The following is a 14,910-nucleotide window of genomic DNA, read 5'->3' on the forward strand; positions in this document are numbered from 1 at the left end:
CAAGGGCTCATGGCCCTTAGGAGGCAGAGCCAGACTTGGAATCGGTTGGCCTGACTTCAGAGCGCCAGCCCAGTGCACTCCGTGGCTCGCACGTAAACGTGCCAAAGACAGACAGAAGTCACCCTGGAAAGCAGCGTCATCACAGGCTCTGGGGCAGTGCGTGCGTTTCAGCAACAGATTTCCAGGTTTCTAGTGCAGGGCAGGAAGGCGCCCGCGCCAGCGCTCTTGGTCTGGTGGGTGACTGCAGCAAGGGCGCTGCGGTGCGGCGCCGCCTGATGCTGCAGTTGTCATGGCGACGAGCGCCTCGGCGATTGGTCCCGCGCGGCCTCACTGTGTTGCTCCTTGGGCGCTGGGGCAAGGCTCCCGCGCGCCCGCCCCTTCTCTGGATGCTGCCAGAGCAAACCGGGCGCAGACTTCCCTCAGCCCTCCCCTCTCTCTCCCCGCACCCCGCCAACCCGGATGTGTGGGAGGGCAAAAGTCCAAGGTGGTCCCACGTAGCGGAGAGGCCGATGCCCCTTCCCAACCTGGCGACCATGGTGACTCCACGTCCTGCCAGGCACAGTGTGAGTGCTGCGTGCCAGGGGCCCCCTCGGAGCCCGCTGCTGCCATCCCCCTGCTCCCATCCCAGTCTCCGTGGAGGAGCCCTTCACCCCCAAGAATTTGACTCGCCCCTTGATTTGATTTTATTCCCTTCCACTTCTTGCCTGAGCATCTTCTATTGCCCCTAACCACACTTAGCCTTCCCAGCTGGAGAAGGAGAGAAAGAGAAGAGGAAAACTGCCCCCAGACAGGATGGCTTGCAGAAGACGCTATTTGTGAGTATATGTGGCAGGTTTATGCCTGAAACTCGAGGCCGAGGCCAGAGGGGGCCCAGCTGAGCTTGGAGCCCAAGTGAGGATTCGGTGGACAGAGATGCCAGCATTTGTCCCCTGCAGCAGAGGTGTTTGTTGGTGGTGACCATGAGAAAAAAGGCTGTTAGTCAGCAGGTCTCCATCGGGCTGTGAAATTCCCTATCTCTGAGGGCAGGTTCCCCCAAATCCATATACAGGGTCCCCAGACCCACTGCTGCCATTTTGGCATTTGGTGTAGCCCTCAGCATGTCTACTCGGAAGAAGCTTCTCATGCCCAGCTCATCTATGACCGGCACTTCAGCCATACCTGATGGAGGGTTGCCAGGAAGGTTGAGGTGCGGACAGGATGCTGTGTCCTTCATGGACAGGTAAAGGTCCAGCCTGCTATCATGAGAAGGTGGCATCAGTGTCCTCCTGTGCCATCCAGGTGTTCTGTGGGCCAGCAGCAGAGCACCTGTCTGCTGGGCCTGACACCAGCATCAGAAGCTGTTAAAGTCTGCCCGGAGCAGTGACATCAAGGGTCTGGGTATTTATGGAAACTGAAAGCCATGCCTCCTTAAGCCAGGCTTCCCAGGGCATCAGATGAGAATGCCAGCTTCCCTCGCAGCTCTCTGGGGCTCTGCGGTGTGCTGTTCTGGGGTGAGCAACCTTTGGTCTCTGGCCTCGCGGGACCCCTCCTCTGGGACCTGGGGCCACAGTGATTGAGACACAGCCACATATCTCCACTTGCCCTGGGCAACTTGCCCAGTGCCTGGGCTGTCTGGGGTTGTTCAGTGACATCAGACTCTGTAGGTCAGAGAGCAGAGCTGGACCCTCTTGGGCTGGGCTCAGTCCCCTGGACTAGAAAGGGGAAGCCTGGAGCATTACATAGGGGACGTCAAGGGGGGCCACTCCAGGGCCTCACAACCCCCTATACCATGACAAGGGCCTGTGGAGCCCGTAGCTCAGCAGCACCCACTCTCCTCCATCTATGGACAGCTCTCTTGATAATGGGCCAGACGGGAGCCCCGCAGGTGAGAGAGGAGGCCTGTGTCTGTGGTTTGCTGTGACGTTCATTTGCTTTTTTAGGGGAAAAGCCCACAGGTTGCTTTGTTGATGTGAGTAGAACATGCCAGCTTCTCACTCCCTGTGACAAGGCCTCAGCTATATTTTTGGAAACAAATAGTATATCCTTTCGCACCACGAACTTCCACCACCATCCCTGGAATAGGTCCTCCGGAGGCAGCTGCCCCTTCCTGCCACACCTTTGCCCGGGCCCAGGAGCCTGATGTAGAGAAAGTCTCAACTCTCAGGGCTATTAAACACCGGGGAAAGGGAAGATGTCGTTAGGGTGGAATGTGACATCTGCGTTGCACACTCAGCCGAGAGCCTTGCCTCAGATGTTCAGTGATGGAATCCTTACAGCAGCCTTGGCTGGACAGGCACTAAGACCCTCATTTTAGAGATGGGGAAACTGAGGCTCAGCATAGTTCCCTCTGGAAACTTGGAGTGTACTAGCCTAGGGGTGGGAGTTTTAGCCCAGGCTCCACACTAGACTCACGTGAGGAGAGTTTTTAAAATACCCATGCCTGAGTCCCCCATACCCTGAGAGATTCTGGTTTACAGGTCTGAGGAGGCCTCAAGCACCAGGATCTTTTTAGTTCTCCATATGATTTTAATGGACAGCTTTGGTCAATGTTCATGGATGCAGCTGCTTCCCAGGGCAGCGCCTCCCAAGCCTACAGGATCACGATGTTGCCAGGGACACAATTACTTACCGTAGATTCCATTACCCCTCCCAATACCAATACAGACTCATCCAGGCTGCCAGGGGCCCAGGAACCCACCTTTTAACACATGGCCCCTGGCAGCTTTGCTGACAAGTGGACTAAGACTGTCTTAGCCACTCGCCTGGGAGAGGGGCTGGACCAGGGGGAGGGCACACCTGTCCAGGGGCTCCACACTCCCTGCCTCCCAATCCTGCGGTCTTTTCATGCTTCTCCAGCTTTCAGGCGCCCACAGTCTGGCACTGTGACATCTGTGACATCTTTGCACATGCTGCCACCAAACCTGTGGGCACCAGAGATTGCAAACAGACCAGGGAGTTGGTGGCTGGAGAGGAGCAATTGCCCGTGTTTTTAAAGAAGGATTTTGAGACCCAGAGCAGGCTGTGCTTGAGGTTACTCAGTGGACCCTTGGTAAGCATGTGTTGGCTCCCCATTCCCCCTCACCCAGAACTGGGGCTCTCCCAGCACCTGCTGCTCAATCCTCGTTGTTACCAGGGCTTCCAGCATGAAGAAGGATGGGGAGTTGAGTATCCACATGTTTAACTCTCAGGGCAGCTTGAGACACAGTAGCATTGTCACCAATGTCAGAGGCTTCTCCTGCCAATTGCCTCACTGATTATCACAAACTGCTGTAAAATGAGGTGTTATTGATCCCATTTTACAAAGGAGAAAACTGAGGCTCAGAGAGGGGTGGGACTTGCCTGGCATCACATGGCTTTTCCTCCTGCACACTTGGTAATAGTATCCCTCCACCAACATGCCACATGCCAGACCAGGACAGGCTTGCTCCAGTGGCCCTGCACATGGCCAGCCATGGGGTCCTGCGGTCTGGAGGAGCCCTGCCGGGGGGCCTCTCCACTCCATCCCCCCTCCCTGTCCTCCATTTTCTTCCCCTCTGCCTCTTGGCCCCCAAGAGAGCCTTGTGAAATCTAGACACTGTTGTCGAGAGGCGGGCAGGTCTCCCCGTGGGAGCTCAGTCCCTTACAGAGGTGGCACAGGGAGGGGATAAAGGACGACGATGAAAGTGGAGAAGATTTATTAATGTACGAGGGGGAAATCATGAGCCTTCCACAAATCCGTTACTTAATGAAACTTGCTAACAACCGAGGTCATTACTGTACTGGCAGCTTAATTAATGGTGTCTTCATTATGGCCAGCCCCCTTCCAACTGTAGCTACACTTGGCATGGTAACGGTGTCTTCCTGGGTACATCACATTCTACTACTTGAAAACGGAAAGTTGGGCTATAGGGAGTTTGCAGTGAGTGTATGAGACCTGGAGCTGCTCAGAGGAGCTGATGCGGGATGGTCTGTTGCCTCCCTCGCACACCTGCTCATTCATTCATCATTCACTCACTCACTCTGGTCACTGTGGGCACTCATTCATTCACTCAACTCACAGTGGTTATTAGGCACATAGTCTGTGTGCTAGGCTGAGTGGGGCTATCCTTGTAAATGGGCCCGGCCAGGCCCTGCCTGCATGGAGCTTTCAGTCTAGATGAAGGACACACAATAAATAAGGCCACAGAGGCCCTCTGTGCACCATCCTGCACAGTCCTGGCAAGAGAGCTCACACTGCCACACTTTTGCCCATGCTGGTTCCTCTGCCCTTTCTCCCCCTCACCTCAGACCTCAAGACCCAACTCATGCCTCTTTTGACTCTCCCAGGCAAGTTGGTCCCTTCACTGAGCTCCCCCATCACTGGTCCTCCCCTTTCACAATGCAGGCTCCTCTGGTGTCACCAACTATCCACATCTCTCTCCCCCACCAGCCTGGGAACCTCCAGGCAGGGCCCTGCCTTTGTTTCCTGGCAGCCCTTCAGGCTCTGGCGTGGCAAGGCACCAATCACCTTTTTCTAAAACTTGTGGTAAAATGCATATAACATAAAATTTAGCATTTTAACCTTTTTTTTTTCTAAGGAAGATTCGCTCTGAGCTAACATCCATTGCCAATCTTCCTCTTTTTGTATGTGAGCCACTGTCACAGCATGGCCACTGACAGAAGAGTGGTGTGGGTCTACACCTGGGAACCAAACTTGGGCAGTAGAAGTGGAGCACACGGAACTTAACTAGTAGGCTACTGGGGCTGGCTCCATTTTAACCATTTTTAAGTGTCTAGCTCAGTGGCATTAAGCACATTCACATTGTTGTGCAACCATCACCATCATCCATTTCCAGAACTTTTTCATCTTCCCAAACTGAAACTCTATTCCCATTAAACACTAAGTCCCCAATCCCCCTCGCTCAGCCCCTGGCAACCACCATTCTACACTCTATCTCTATGAATCTGACTACTCTAGGGACCTCATATGAGTGGAATCATAACAGTATTTGTCCTTTTATGAGTGGTTTATTTCACTTGGCATAATGTCCTCAAGGTCCATCCATGGTGTAGCATGTGTCAGAATTTCCTTCCTTTTTAAAGCTAAATAATATTCCGTTGTATAGAGATGCCACATTTTGCTTATCCATTCATCTTTCAGTGGACACTTGGGTTGCTTCCCCTTTGGGCTATTGTGAATAATGCTGCTGTGAACATGAGTGTGCTATGAACATGAGTATCTTTTCAGGTCCCTGATTTCAATTCTTTTGGATAAATTCTCAGAAGTGGAATTGCTGGATCATATGTTAATTCTATGTTTAACTTTTTGAGGAACCTTCATACTGTTTTCCACAGTAGCTGAACCATTTTATGCTCCCGCTGGCAGTGCACAAATGTTCCAATTTCTCCACATCCTTGCCAACACATGCTATTTTGTTTTTTTGGTTTTTTAATAATAGCCATCCTCATGGTGTGAAGTGGCATCTCATTGTGGTTTTGATTTACCCTTTCTTGAATAAAAGCAGGCGTGAGTGATAAAGCTCAGCCTCCTCCTCTCCTGATGGACCACACAGCCCCAAGGACCCCCCGCATCAACCTGGGAGGGCTGGATCTGGCTGGGCACCCACTGATACCTCCACTGTCTTTGTCAGAATTTCTGTCCCAGGGCAGGGGTCAGGGGGAACAGGGAGCTCTGGGCTCCCCACCCAGAACCCAGTGCTCCAGGACATAAGTAGCCTAGGGGGCTGGGTCCTTGGGGGTGCCTGGAATGCAGTAGGTTCTCAAAAAATTTTAATCACAGGAGTAATACCTGCTTTCATCCTTTTTTGTTGTTCTTTATTTATTCATATAATTGAGAAATAATTCATCAACATGTCTGTGCACAGTGCAAAGTTGCCTCCCTCCCTGTCCCTCTGCCAAGAGGGCACCACTGTGTCCAGTTTCTTGGGTTCTTCCAGAGCAGTTCTGTGCATTTACATATGTGCTATATTGCTGAAATGCCTCCACCACCCAGACAATTTTTCGGAGCAGTTTAGCTTCCAGTCACTGCTTTACATTTCTGGATTCGAGCCAATTAAAGGCTCAGTTTGGGGGACATGGTGACTAGCTAGCCCTTGAAAGAAGCAACAGTCTCTATCTGGTGGGAAGTCCTGACTCATTGCTTGCTGTGGGGTCCCCATGCAGGAAGCAAACCCATGGCAGGAGAGGGGAGATTGGCAGGACTGGTCCTGGAGCATCCTGAGATGAAGATCCACCAGGCCTCCCAGGAGCCTGTTCGTTGAGGCTTTGCCATTGTCACCTTGACTGACTCTCCATCCAGATCAATTCTGTTGGGCACATTTATTAGCACCTGTTCAACACTGGGCTTGGGATGGATCCTGGGGAACAGCGGCCCCTGCCCATGGGGAGACAGACACAGGTGGAGCTGCCAATGTGGGGAGCAGGGGGTATATGCTAGACACCTTCAGCAGGGCCACACACGTCAGAGGCCGTGGAGATGTGGGTGAGTATTCTGAGAGGATCCACGGAGGGTGTCTGGTTGATGGGGACAGGGAAACCAACAATCTATGGTGTCGGGGGAAGGACTGCACGGCCCAGAACTTGCAAATGTTCACCAGATATTCATGAAAGTGAAAATCCACATGTCAGTGTCTGAGCCTGGGACCTCACGCTGTTTGACATTTAAACCACGTAGTGCACTTCCTGTGATTTTAATATATGTTGAGTTTTACAGGAATGCAACTGCCCTTCTCAAAGTCAAGGGAAGATCAGACTTTGATATGTTTGGACCTCTGCCAAGAGCTGTTACCATTCAGAGCATCATGTCACCAAGGGCAGCGTCCCTCATGGCACCTGAGTCACCAGCAAACCTCTGTGTCCATCTGGGCTGTAGTTGCTGTCACAGAGAGGCAGGGGGCTGCCTTCCTCACTGTGCCCTGAGGGGCAGCTGTCCTCATTACTAACGCGCTAATTACGGGTCACTTCTTTATCAATTACTTTCCTCTTCTTCTCTCTTGATTTTTGTTTTAAAAAATATGTATGTAGATAGATCATATTATTGGTGAACTCCATTTCAGAACAGAGAAGGGGGTAGCTCAAGGTTTGGGTTATAAAGAGGGGGCGTTGGACAAGGGATGCTTGTGGTGATGGAACTCGTGTGTTTTCACATGATCCTGCACATGTGATAAAACCTCATGGAACTAAACACGCACATGCACACACACATCTATGTGCGCACACATGCACACGAGGAGGAGTAAACAGGAACTCTGTCTACAATGGTGGACGGTACAATGTCAGCAATGTGGTGGTGATATTGGCCTATAGTTTTGCAAGATGTCACCATTGGGGAAAATGGGGAAAGTGTAGACAGGATCTCCCTGTATTATTTTTAACAACTACAGGTGAATTTACAATTATCTCAAAATAAAAATTTTAATTAAAAAAAAAGGCCAGGGGCAGGTGGGTCTGATGGGCCAGACTCCTGGTGACTGTGGGACAGAAAGGCCAGTGACCCCTCCTCCTCAGTCTCAGTCCCGTTGTGGGAGGCCTGTGTGGTCACCAATCTCTGCTGTCCTCCCCTCCCTGACAGCTGCGACCCCTTGACCCCTTCTCCCCAAGGCTCAACCGCAGCAGGGGCTCTGGGACCAGCCTCCTCCCCCGAGAAAGGCAGCACAAACCCCTTTTCGGCCAGCTAGGGCCTCACTGGCCTCCAGCAATGAGTTTGAGACCCAGGGGCGGGGTCTTGTCGACTGTCCCTGGAGCCCCTCCCGGAGCCAGGACCCAGCCCCACCCAGGGGCTCCCCTCAGGTCATCCTGCATGACTGCCCTGCTGACCGTCCACTCCTTCCTGCCCAGTCTCTGCCCAGTGCCACCTGCATGAGTGATGATACTGTCACCTCATTCTTCCCAGCCCTTCCGTCCACACTTCTTGGCCTCCTACCCAGCAGCAGGAGCTGGGCAGATGCAAACTAAGCATTCATTCAAATGCCATTTTAAAGACAAAAATGAAACCCAGACAACTGAAACTAAAAGGTTAAGGGAAGTGAGTGCTCTTGATGGGTTTGTCATCCTACAAACTGACTATTCAGTGAATTTGTGTTTGGCAAATTGACTCATCATGGATTTCAGGAGAGCCTGGACAAGGCCAGCGAGACTGGAGCGGTGGGGTCAAAGCCAGTGGGTGTGGTGTCAGCTCAGGGTCCAGCTCACCTGGCATCTTGGGGGCCAGGCTTGCTGGACTGACCCCTTCCAAAGGGTTCTGGCCGTCCTCCCCTGTGTTTCCAATTTCCTGGGAATGTGCTGGGGACATGGGGACTCCAGGGACCTGGGGCCTAGCCCAGAGATGCCCCATGTCTCCCTATCTCTGGTCACACCTGACCCTGGTGCACTGGCCTGACCTCAGAGGGTGGAAACACCCAACAGTGAAAGGGTCCCATAGAGCAGCCCTGAAGCTCAGTGGGTGGCCAATCGAAGTGTGGCTAATTGCAAGACTTTTTATTGGCTTCGGTGGTTTCATTCCTTGTCAAGATGATCCCCGGCATCTGTTTGGAATGGTTAATAAGGGAAGTGATGCATAATCATCACGGCCCTCACTGAAATTCGTGGCCTGTCTCTTGCAGTGCTCGCCAGCCCGAGATGACACATGATGTCTTCCTCACATTTTCTCTCCATTCTCTCCAAGAGAGAAGCACTGGCTTCACCTAGTCCAGCGGGCTAGGCACCTCCTGAGTCCCTCAGATTCCCCATCCTTGGTCCAGCTTCAGGGCTGCTGAGTGATGGGGGTGCCTCAGAGGAACTCCCCAACACTAGGTGGGCCCAGCAGAAGTGGGGGCCAAGGTATTGGGGTAATCAGAGCCTTTTCTAGTCCCGCCCCCAGCTGCAAGGCCCAGCCACTCTCCAAGGAGCTCTCAGGGAACCCCTTATTTGCTTCCCAGTAACTGTGTGACTTGGAGCAGATGACTTAACCTCTCTGAACCTCAGATTCCATTTCTGTAAAATGGGGTCAATAATTTCAGCTTTGCAGGGTGACCACAAGGATTCAGTGAGGTAATAAAGCATGTAATGGATCTGTACACCTATAAATATTAATCTCATGCCCTTCCTTCTTTGGATTCTCACTGCACAGGGAAGGGCTTCAGGACGCTCTGGGACTTAAGAAACATGGACATCTGGGGAGGGGCAGGAAGCCAGGCTAGAGCTGAGGGACTGTATTAATCAGGAGTCTTTGGGTTGCAGAGAACAGAAACTCAAGTCAGAAGGGATTTTAATGGTTACTGTCACTGAACAGCCCAGGGGTCTGGCTTCAGTGGGGCCGGATCCAGGGGCTTGGACACTCTTGTCATCATCTCCTGCTTGCCTTCCTCCTGGGGTGTGTTCCTATGTGGGGGCTCCCTCAGAAACCCTCACATCCCGCTGGTCAGCCCTGGCGCTCCTGGCCATTCCTGAAACCATCTCCCCAGAGGAGGCCATGTGCCCATCGGCCAGCCTCTGTCCCCGGGCCACCCCTGTAGCTGGGCGAATGCGGTGAGCTGAACCACTGCCCTGGGAGTGTTAAATGTGTGTAATATGTGTAAACTGGGGAGTCTGGGGGACATATGAGCCTTGAAATGTGTGTGTTTGTTCTGAAAGAGGCAATAAACCAAGGCTGGAGATAGTCACTAGGTATGCTTGGAGTTAGAGGGCAGCATAGGCCGGGCTGGCGGTATCAACTCAGTAGTGGGCAGACGCCCCCATTACTGAGGCCACCGCTAAGCACCAGATGGGCAAACCCTCAGCCGGCAGCTGGCCTCTGGCCCAGGGCAGAGCCCCAAGTCCTTCACTCTGGGTATAGGGCGCTCCGCGGATGGGAGGAGAGGGTTTGCAGCTGGAAGTGACTGGGTAAGTCCCCAGGACCCCGGACACTAGGGTCCAGCTGCCCCCCACCCCCCAGGCTGCTGTACACCCCTTTTTCTTATACAACTGTGACCTATAAACAAGAACCCTTTTTCTTGCTATTCCATGTTTCCTCTTTTCCCAGTGGTATATATTTAAAAAAGAAAAAAGCTGCCCAGGGCATCGTGTGTTACCCAAGAAAACACATGGTCTGTTTCAGATGGACCTTGTATCGAAAGGAGGGGAAACCCTTCCTGGCTGTGCTGGGCCTCCCTGGAGAGGAGGAGGGAGGGAGAGGCAGAGTGAGGATTGTGGGGAAGGCATGCTCATGCTGCTGGCTGCATGTCCCAATGTCCCCATCTGTGAAATGGGCCATTCCTGGCCCCTGAGGCCGGGTGAGGGTGCACAGAGATGATTGCGGACAGCACACAGGGGTGCTCAGGCCAGAGAAATTCCTCAGGAAGGATGAGGGCCTGGGGTTCTCATCCTGAAAGGAACAGCACCTCATATTTGTCTCCCGGACTTCCAAGTTTACAGAGCACCCTGGAGGCAGAGCGGGGCTCGGAGACCCCTCTGTAGAAGAGGAGACTGAGGCTCCAGGAGGCTCATGGTTCATCCCAAGGACCCTGGGCTGAAGTGGGGTTCAGACCTGGATGGTCTGGGTCTGGGTCATGGGCTCAGCTGTGCTCCCTGGATGGAGTCTTGCTCTCCAAGTGCCCCCCTACCCCACCTGTTGTCAGGCTGCCACTTCCTCCTGGAGCCTGAGGCTGAGGGGTCTCCCAACCCTGGGCCCCTGGGCAGGGCGACACTGCTCTGACCAGAAGCCCAGGGCCCCCTCCCTTCCAGCAGCCTTCTTGAAGGGCTGTGCTTGTGCTTTGCCACTGTTCTGTCCTTGTTCTTCTGACATGCCCATGGCCTGTCATCAGGCCTTGAACAGGTGTCCCTACAAGGGAGCCTCAGGTCCGGAGAGGGACACGAGCCCAGAGAGGGCAGGGCTCTTCCCAGTGTTGCCCAGCCCATCAGTGGAAAACCAAGACATGGAGTCGGGTTTGGGGACAGCAGGGCTACTCCCCCCTTTCCTGGGTCACATCTGTCTTATGGCCAAGGCATGGTCTCTGGGCCAGGCCCTCAGGAGCCTGTGCCCTGTCCCCTCTGGCCTCCCCAACTTGCCCTTGCTCCCTCCCTCCAGACACATCCCCTCCTTTCTGTGCCCAGCTTGCCCAGCTCGCATGCACCTCCTGGCCTTTGCCACTAGACTTTACCACCAGACTGTCACTAGCCTGGGTCCGCCTGGCCTGCTGCTGGGTGTCCATGCCTGGAGAAGCACCAGAGTCAGTAGTTGCTCTGCAGACCTTTCTGCACCGACTGGGGGATCAGAGGCCCTGGGGTGCTGTCCAGAGGAGGTGGCCCTGAGCCGGGCCTTAGTGAGAGGCCAGCCTGGCAAAGTAGGCCTTGGTGTTTGTTGAATGAGTAAAGGATGTCCCACGTTGTCTCCTTCAGCCTGGAGTTTTATGTCTTTCTTTCATCTAAAAAATACCATCCAGAGGGTACCCCCATCCCAGGCTCGGGCTGGGTGGGCTGGGGCATGATGGGAAAAGGCAGAGGGAGTCTGCTGGGGGGGCCACAGCAGCTGACCAAGCAGAGTGACCAGGGTGCCCACTGAGGACCCGCCCAAGGCTGGGGGGCAGTGAAGGAGAGGAAGGCATCAAAGCATGGCAGACTATACAGTGCCCAGAGGTCTGGCTTGGGGATTCAGGTGGGTGACAGTGCTGTCGCCCAAATAGGGCCCCCGCGTGTGGGTTGCTGGCATAGGAGATTCCTTTGGGACAGCCAGGAAGGAGCTGGGGAGCACTCAGTTCAGTGTGTCTATAGATTGGGGTGGGGAGGTCAGAGGCTGGGACTGACCCCTACTCTCATTCCCCAGGGAGGACACTGCCCCTCCATCCCCCAACTTGGCCCTGCACCCCGGGCTCAGCCCTATCCAGCTGGCCAAGGGCAGATTCTCCCCGCCCTGCTGCAGCCGCCAGCCTGCCCCCTGGTCCAAGGGTGCCCGAGGCCTTCTACCAGGGCTGCTGCATCTGCCAGGAGAGTGTGCCATGTCCTACGTGGAGACCAGACGCGTAGGGAACAGAGCGTGCTGTGATGTCGTCTTGCCACCCTGGAGAAGAAGCCCCCACTCTTCGACCTTCAGGCCGAGCCTTCCTCTCTAGCTCCTCCCTCTCATGAACTGAGTAGGTGGGTTAGGGCTCCCTGTTCATCCAGAGCCCCTAGACCCAAGGGCTAGGGGTCCGCAGAGCTCTGTCTCCAGGCCCCCGCTAAGGCTTCAGCCCCACTGCAGTCCTCAAGAAAGGGCCTCCACGCAGCCCTGCAGTCTGCCTCCTGCTGCTGCAGGCTAGGGTCCCCATACACTGTGCAAACCCCACCCCCACCTCTTCCTCCTGGCCCACCCGCCCCCTAGTCCAGTCTGGCCTGCAGTCGAGGATGGTGCCCAGGTGCCCTCACTTGCAGTGTGACTGGAGACAAGTCCCTTCCCCTTCAGGGCCCAAATCGCTCCCCTGTGAGGGTAGGGTGATAAGGGTCCCTGCCCCCAGTGTCTGGAAGCATGGAGGCCACGGACCCCGTACCTGGCACACAGTGGGCACACAGAACCTAGTGGCCTCATTGTCACTGGCCACTTTAAGCCTCAGTTTCCCAACGACGTTAATGTGAAAGCATCTAGCCTAGGGCCAGGTCTGCAGTAGGTTCTGGAAATGGTCATTGTTTTTAACTTTCACTTAACTAAAATGAGTCAGCACAGCAAGTTTTCGGGAAAGGGTGGCACATCTAAAAGAAAAGAACTTGTGAGTTAAACATGAGCTGTTCCTCACTACTCTGGGTTCCTAGCCCTCAGTGAAGGGAGTGTGGGGCAGACTTACCTGTCATGTGGTTGTTGAGTGCAGGGCATAGGAGTGGGGAATGCTGGGGTCACATCACAGCCTGACTGTGTGAGCCAGTGCTTGGTGGCCTGAGGCCAGCGGTTGTGCTCCCAGAAGGTCTTCGTGCTTGTATGTGTGCACAATTGTGTTGTATGCGTGCATGGGGGCTGCAAGTGTGCATCTTTATGCATGTGCACACACATGTGCATACATGTGCATGTGTGCATGCATGCTCATGTGATGGTAATGGTGTGTCTTGTGTATATATTTATCTGGCTCTGTGAGGTCAGCAGGGTCTGAAAGTGTATTTGTGCGTTGGGGTACCATCCCATGGGCCCCATTTCAGATGCGGCTGGGGAGGCACTGCATGCAGGAGGTGCTCACCATGCCCTCCCCACTGTTCAGGAGCTCCGGTGAGGGAGGTCCTTGCCCTGCACGGAAGAGAGCTGTCCTCCACACCCACACCTGGAGGGATTTTGGGGGCGAAGCCCGCCCCCTCCACCTGGCTCAGTCTTTAGTCCGTGGTGGGGTGGGGAGCACTGTGCAGCTGTGCCTGAGACTGAGGATGAGCTCCAGGAGGTGAGGTCAGGGGAAGGCAAGGGCAGTGTGTCCAGGACGCGACCTCTGTGTGAGGAGCAAGAAGCAGACGGCAGCACGACCCACAGCTGTGCACATGTGTTTCTTAGCTTCTATTCACATACAGCAATTCTGTAAGGACAGCCAAGAAACTAAGGACAGGGACTCCCTGGGGGCAGGGGGACCTTGGTGGATGTGGGACAGTTGGGAGGCTGACTTTTCACTTGACATCTTTTTTATTTTACCTTTGAACCATGAGAATGCATTAGCTTTTTAAAAATTAAATTTTAAAAATGTGTAAGTTGTTGGGTTTGGGTTGTTTTCTAGATATCCAAAGGAATCCCCTCGCAGTGGAAGGCCACCCTCAGAGAATCAGCAAATCCTCCTCCCTGAGTTTGGGCGGGGTCAGAATGTTCTCCTCGTCGGAGGTCAGCTGGGACGACTTTGGATGGTGGAGACCCTGGGGCAGAGGGCAGGGGACACAGCCCCACTGACCCAGGTGAGGATCTGGGGGGGCTCTCACCCGCTGAGAGGTCTTGGGTGGGGCTCAGCCTCTCTGAGCCTCAGTTTCCTCCTCTATAAAATGAGGGTAAGAAACTGTGGCTTCCCAGGCAGGCTTGAGGATGAAATGAGATTATGTCAGCACCTGAAGAGCCTGACGCCTGCTGGGGTGAGGCTGAAAACCCAGGAGGGACCTCCAGAAAGGCCAAGTGGACCCCAGTGAGTTTGCTGGAAGCTGCAACTCCCCTGGAGATGGGGCGGCGCCCGATGGCTCTGCAGGGCGAGAAGTTGAGAAGTCAAGGTTTGGGAAGGATCACAGGCCACCCCTCCCCTCCCGACCTGTGTTGGTCTAAGGCATCTGTCTACTCCCTACCTATCAGCCAGTTGAGCCTGGGAATGACAGGAGGTGGCAGTTCCAGACATGGCACCAAATGGCACTGGGGCACAGGCTGGGCCAGGCGGAGAGCCACATGGCAAGGCCTCAGTCTGCTCTCCTTGCCAGGAGGCTGGAGGTGCCCTAGCCAGCTTCCCTGGACCCTCGACACCTTCAGCTGATGCCTCTGCCTTAAGAACCCCCGGTGGGCCCCGTGGGTCTCAGAAGAAGCTGAGATGCTGGAGTGGTGGTGCTGGGGTCTCAGTGGGCGTCCCTCTTCAAGCCAGGCCTTTATTCCTGCAGCAGATGCCTGGCCTCCCCCTGCACCCCACACTGCACCACACCAGGGGCCCTCACCTTGATCCCTTGCGTGGAACCCCCTCCCTCCTGAGCTGGGTTCCACTCATCACTCAGACCTTGGCTCCGCCGTCACCTCTTCCTAGGGGCTGCTCCTGACCAGCATGTGAGGGTAGCCCCCCTCCACCCCTGCCTCGCCACCTCACACACGTGCTTCTCCTGTCTGTGCTGGTGGGAGTGTCCTTGTTGGTGTGCTCAGCTGTTTTTCGGTTCTGCCCCTCCCTCTACACGGCAGCGATGTGCCTGTCTTATCCACTCTTCTATCACACTGTGCTCTGAGTACTGCTTCCCATCACGTCTGGGAGCCTCAGTTTCCTCATCTATAGAGCAGAGATAAGAACATCTCAGGTTGCAGAGTGGTTGTGAGGGGACGTGAGT

The 14,910-nt window shown here is 54.5% G+C and overlaps 1 protein-coding gene across 2 annotated transcripts in view; it reads left to right on the top strand.

Moving 5' to 3' along the window:
- Window positions 1-361: 361 nt before the first annotated feature.
- Window positions 362-14,910, top strand: part of LOC111773188 (uncharacterized) — a 46,155-nt gene continuing 31,606 nt past the window's right edge. For both annotated transcript variants that reach the window (XM_070264671.1, XM_070264672.1), the window contains exons 1-3: window positions 362-563; window positions 739-815; window positions 13,629-13,800. In XM_070264671.1, the coding sequence (XP_070120772.1) occupies window positions 387-563; window positions 739-815; window positions 13,629-13,800 (426 nt within the window). In that variant the 5' untranslated portion in view covers window positions 362-386. The remainder of the gene's footprint in view (window positions 564-738; window positions 816-13,628; window positions 13,801-14,910) is intronic.

This window comes from Equus caballus, chromosome 4 (genome assembly GCF_041296265.1).
Source record: "Equus caballus isolate H_3958 breed thoroughbred chromosome 4, TB-T2T, whole genome shotgun sequence".
NCBI lineage: Eukaryota > Metazoa > Chordata > Mammalia > Perissodactyla > Equidae > Equus > Equus caballus.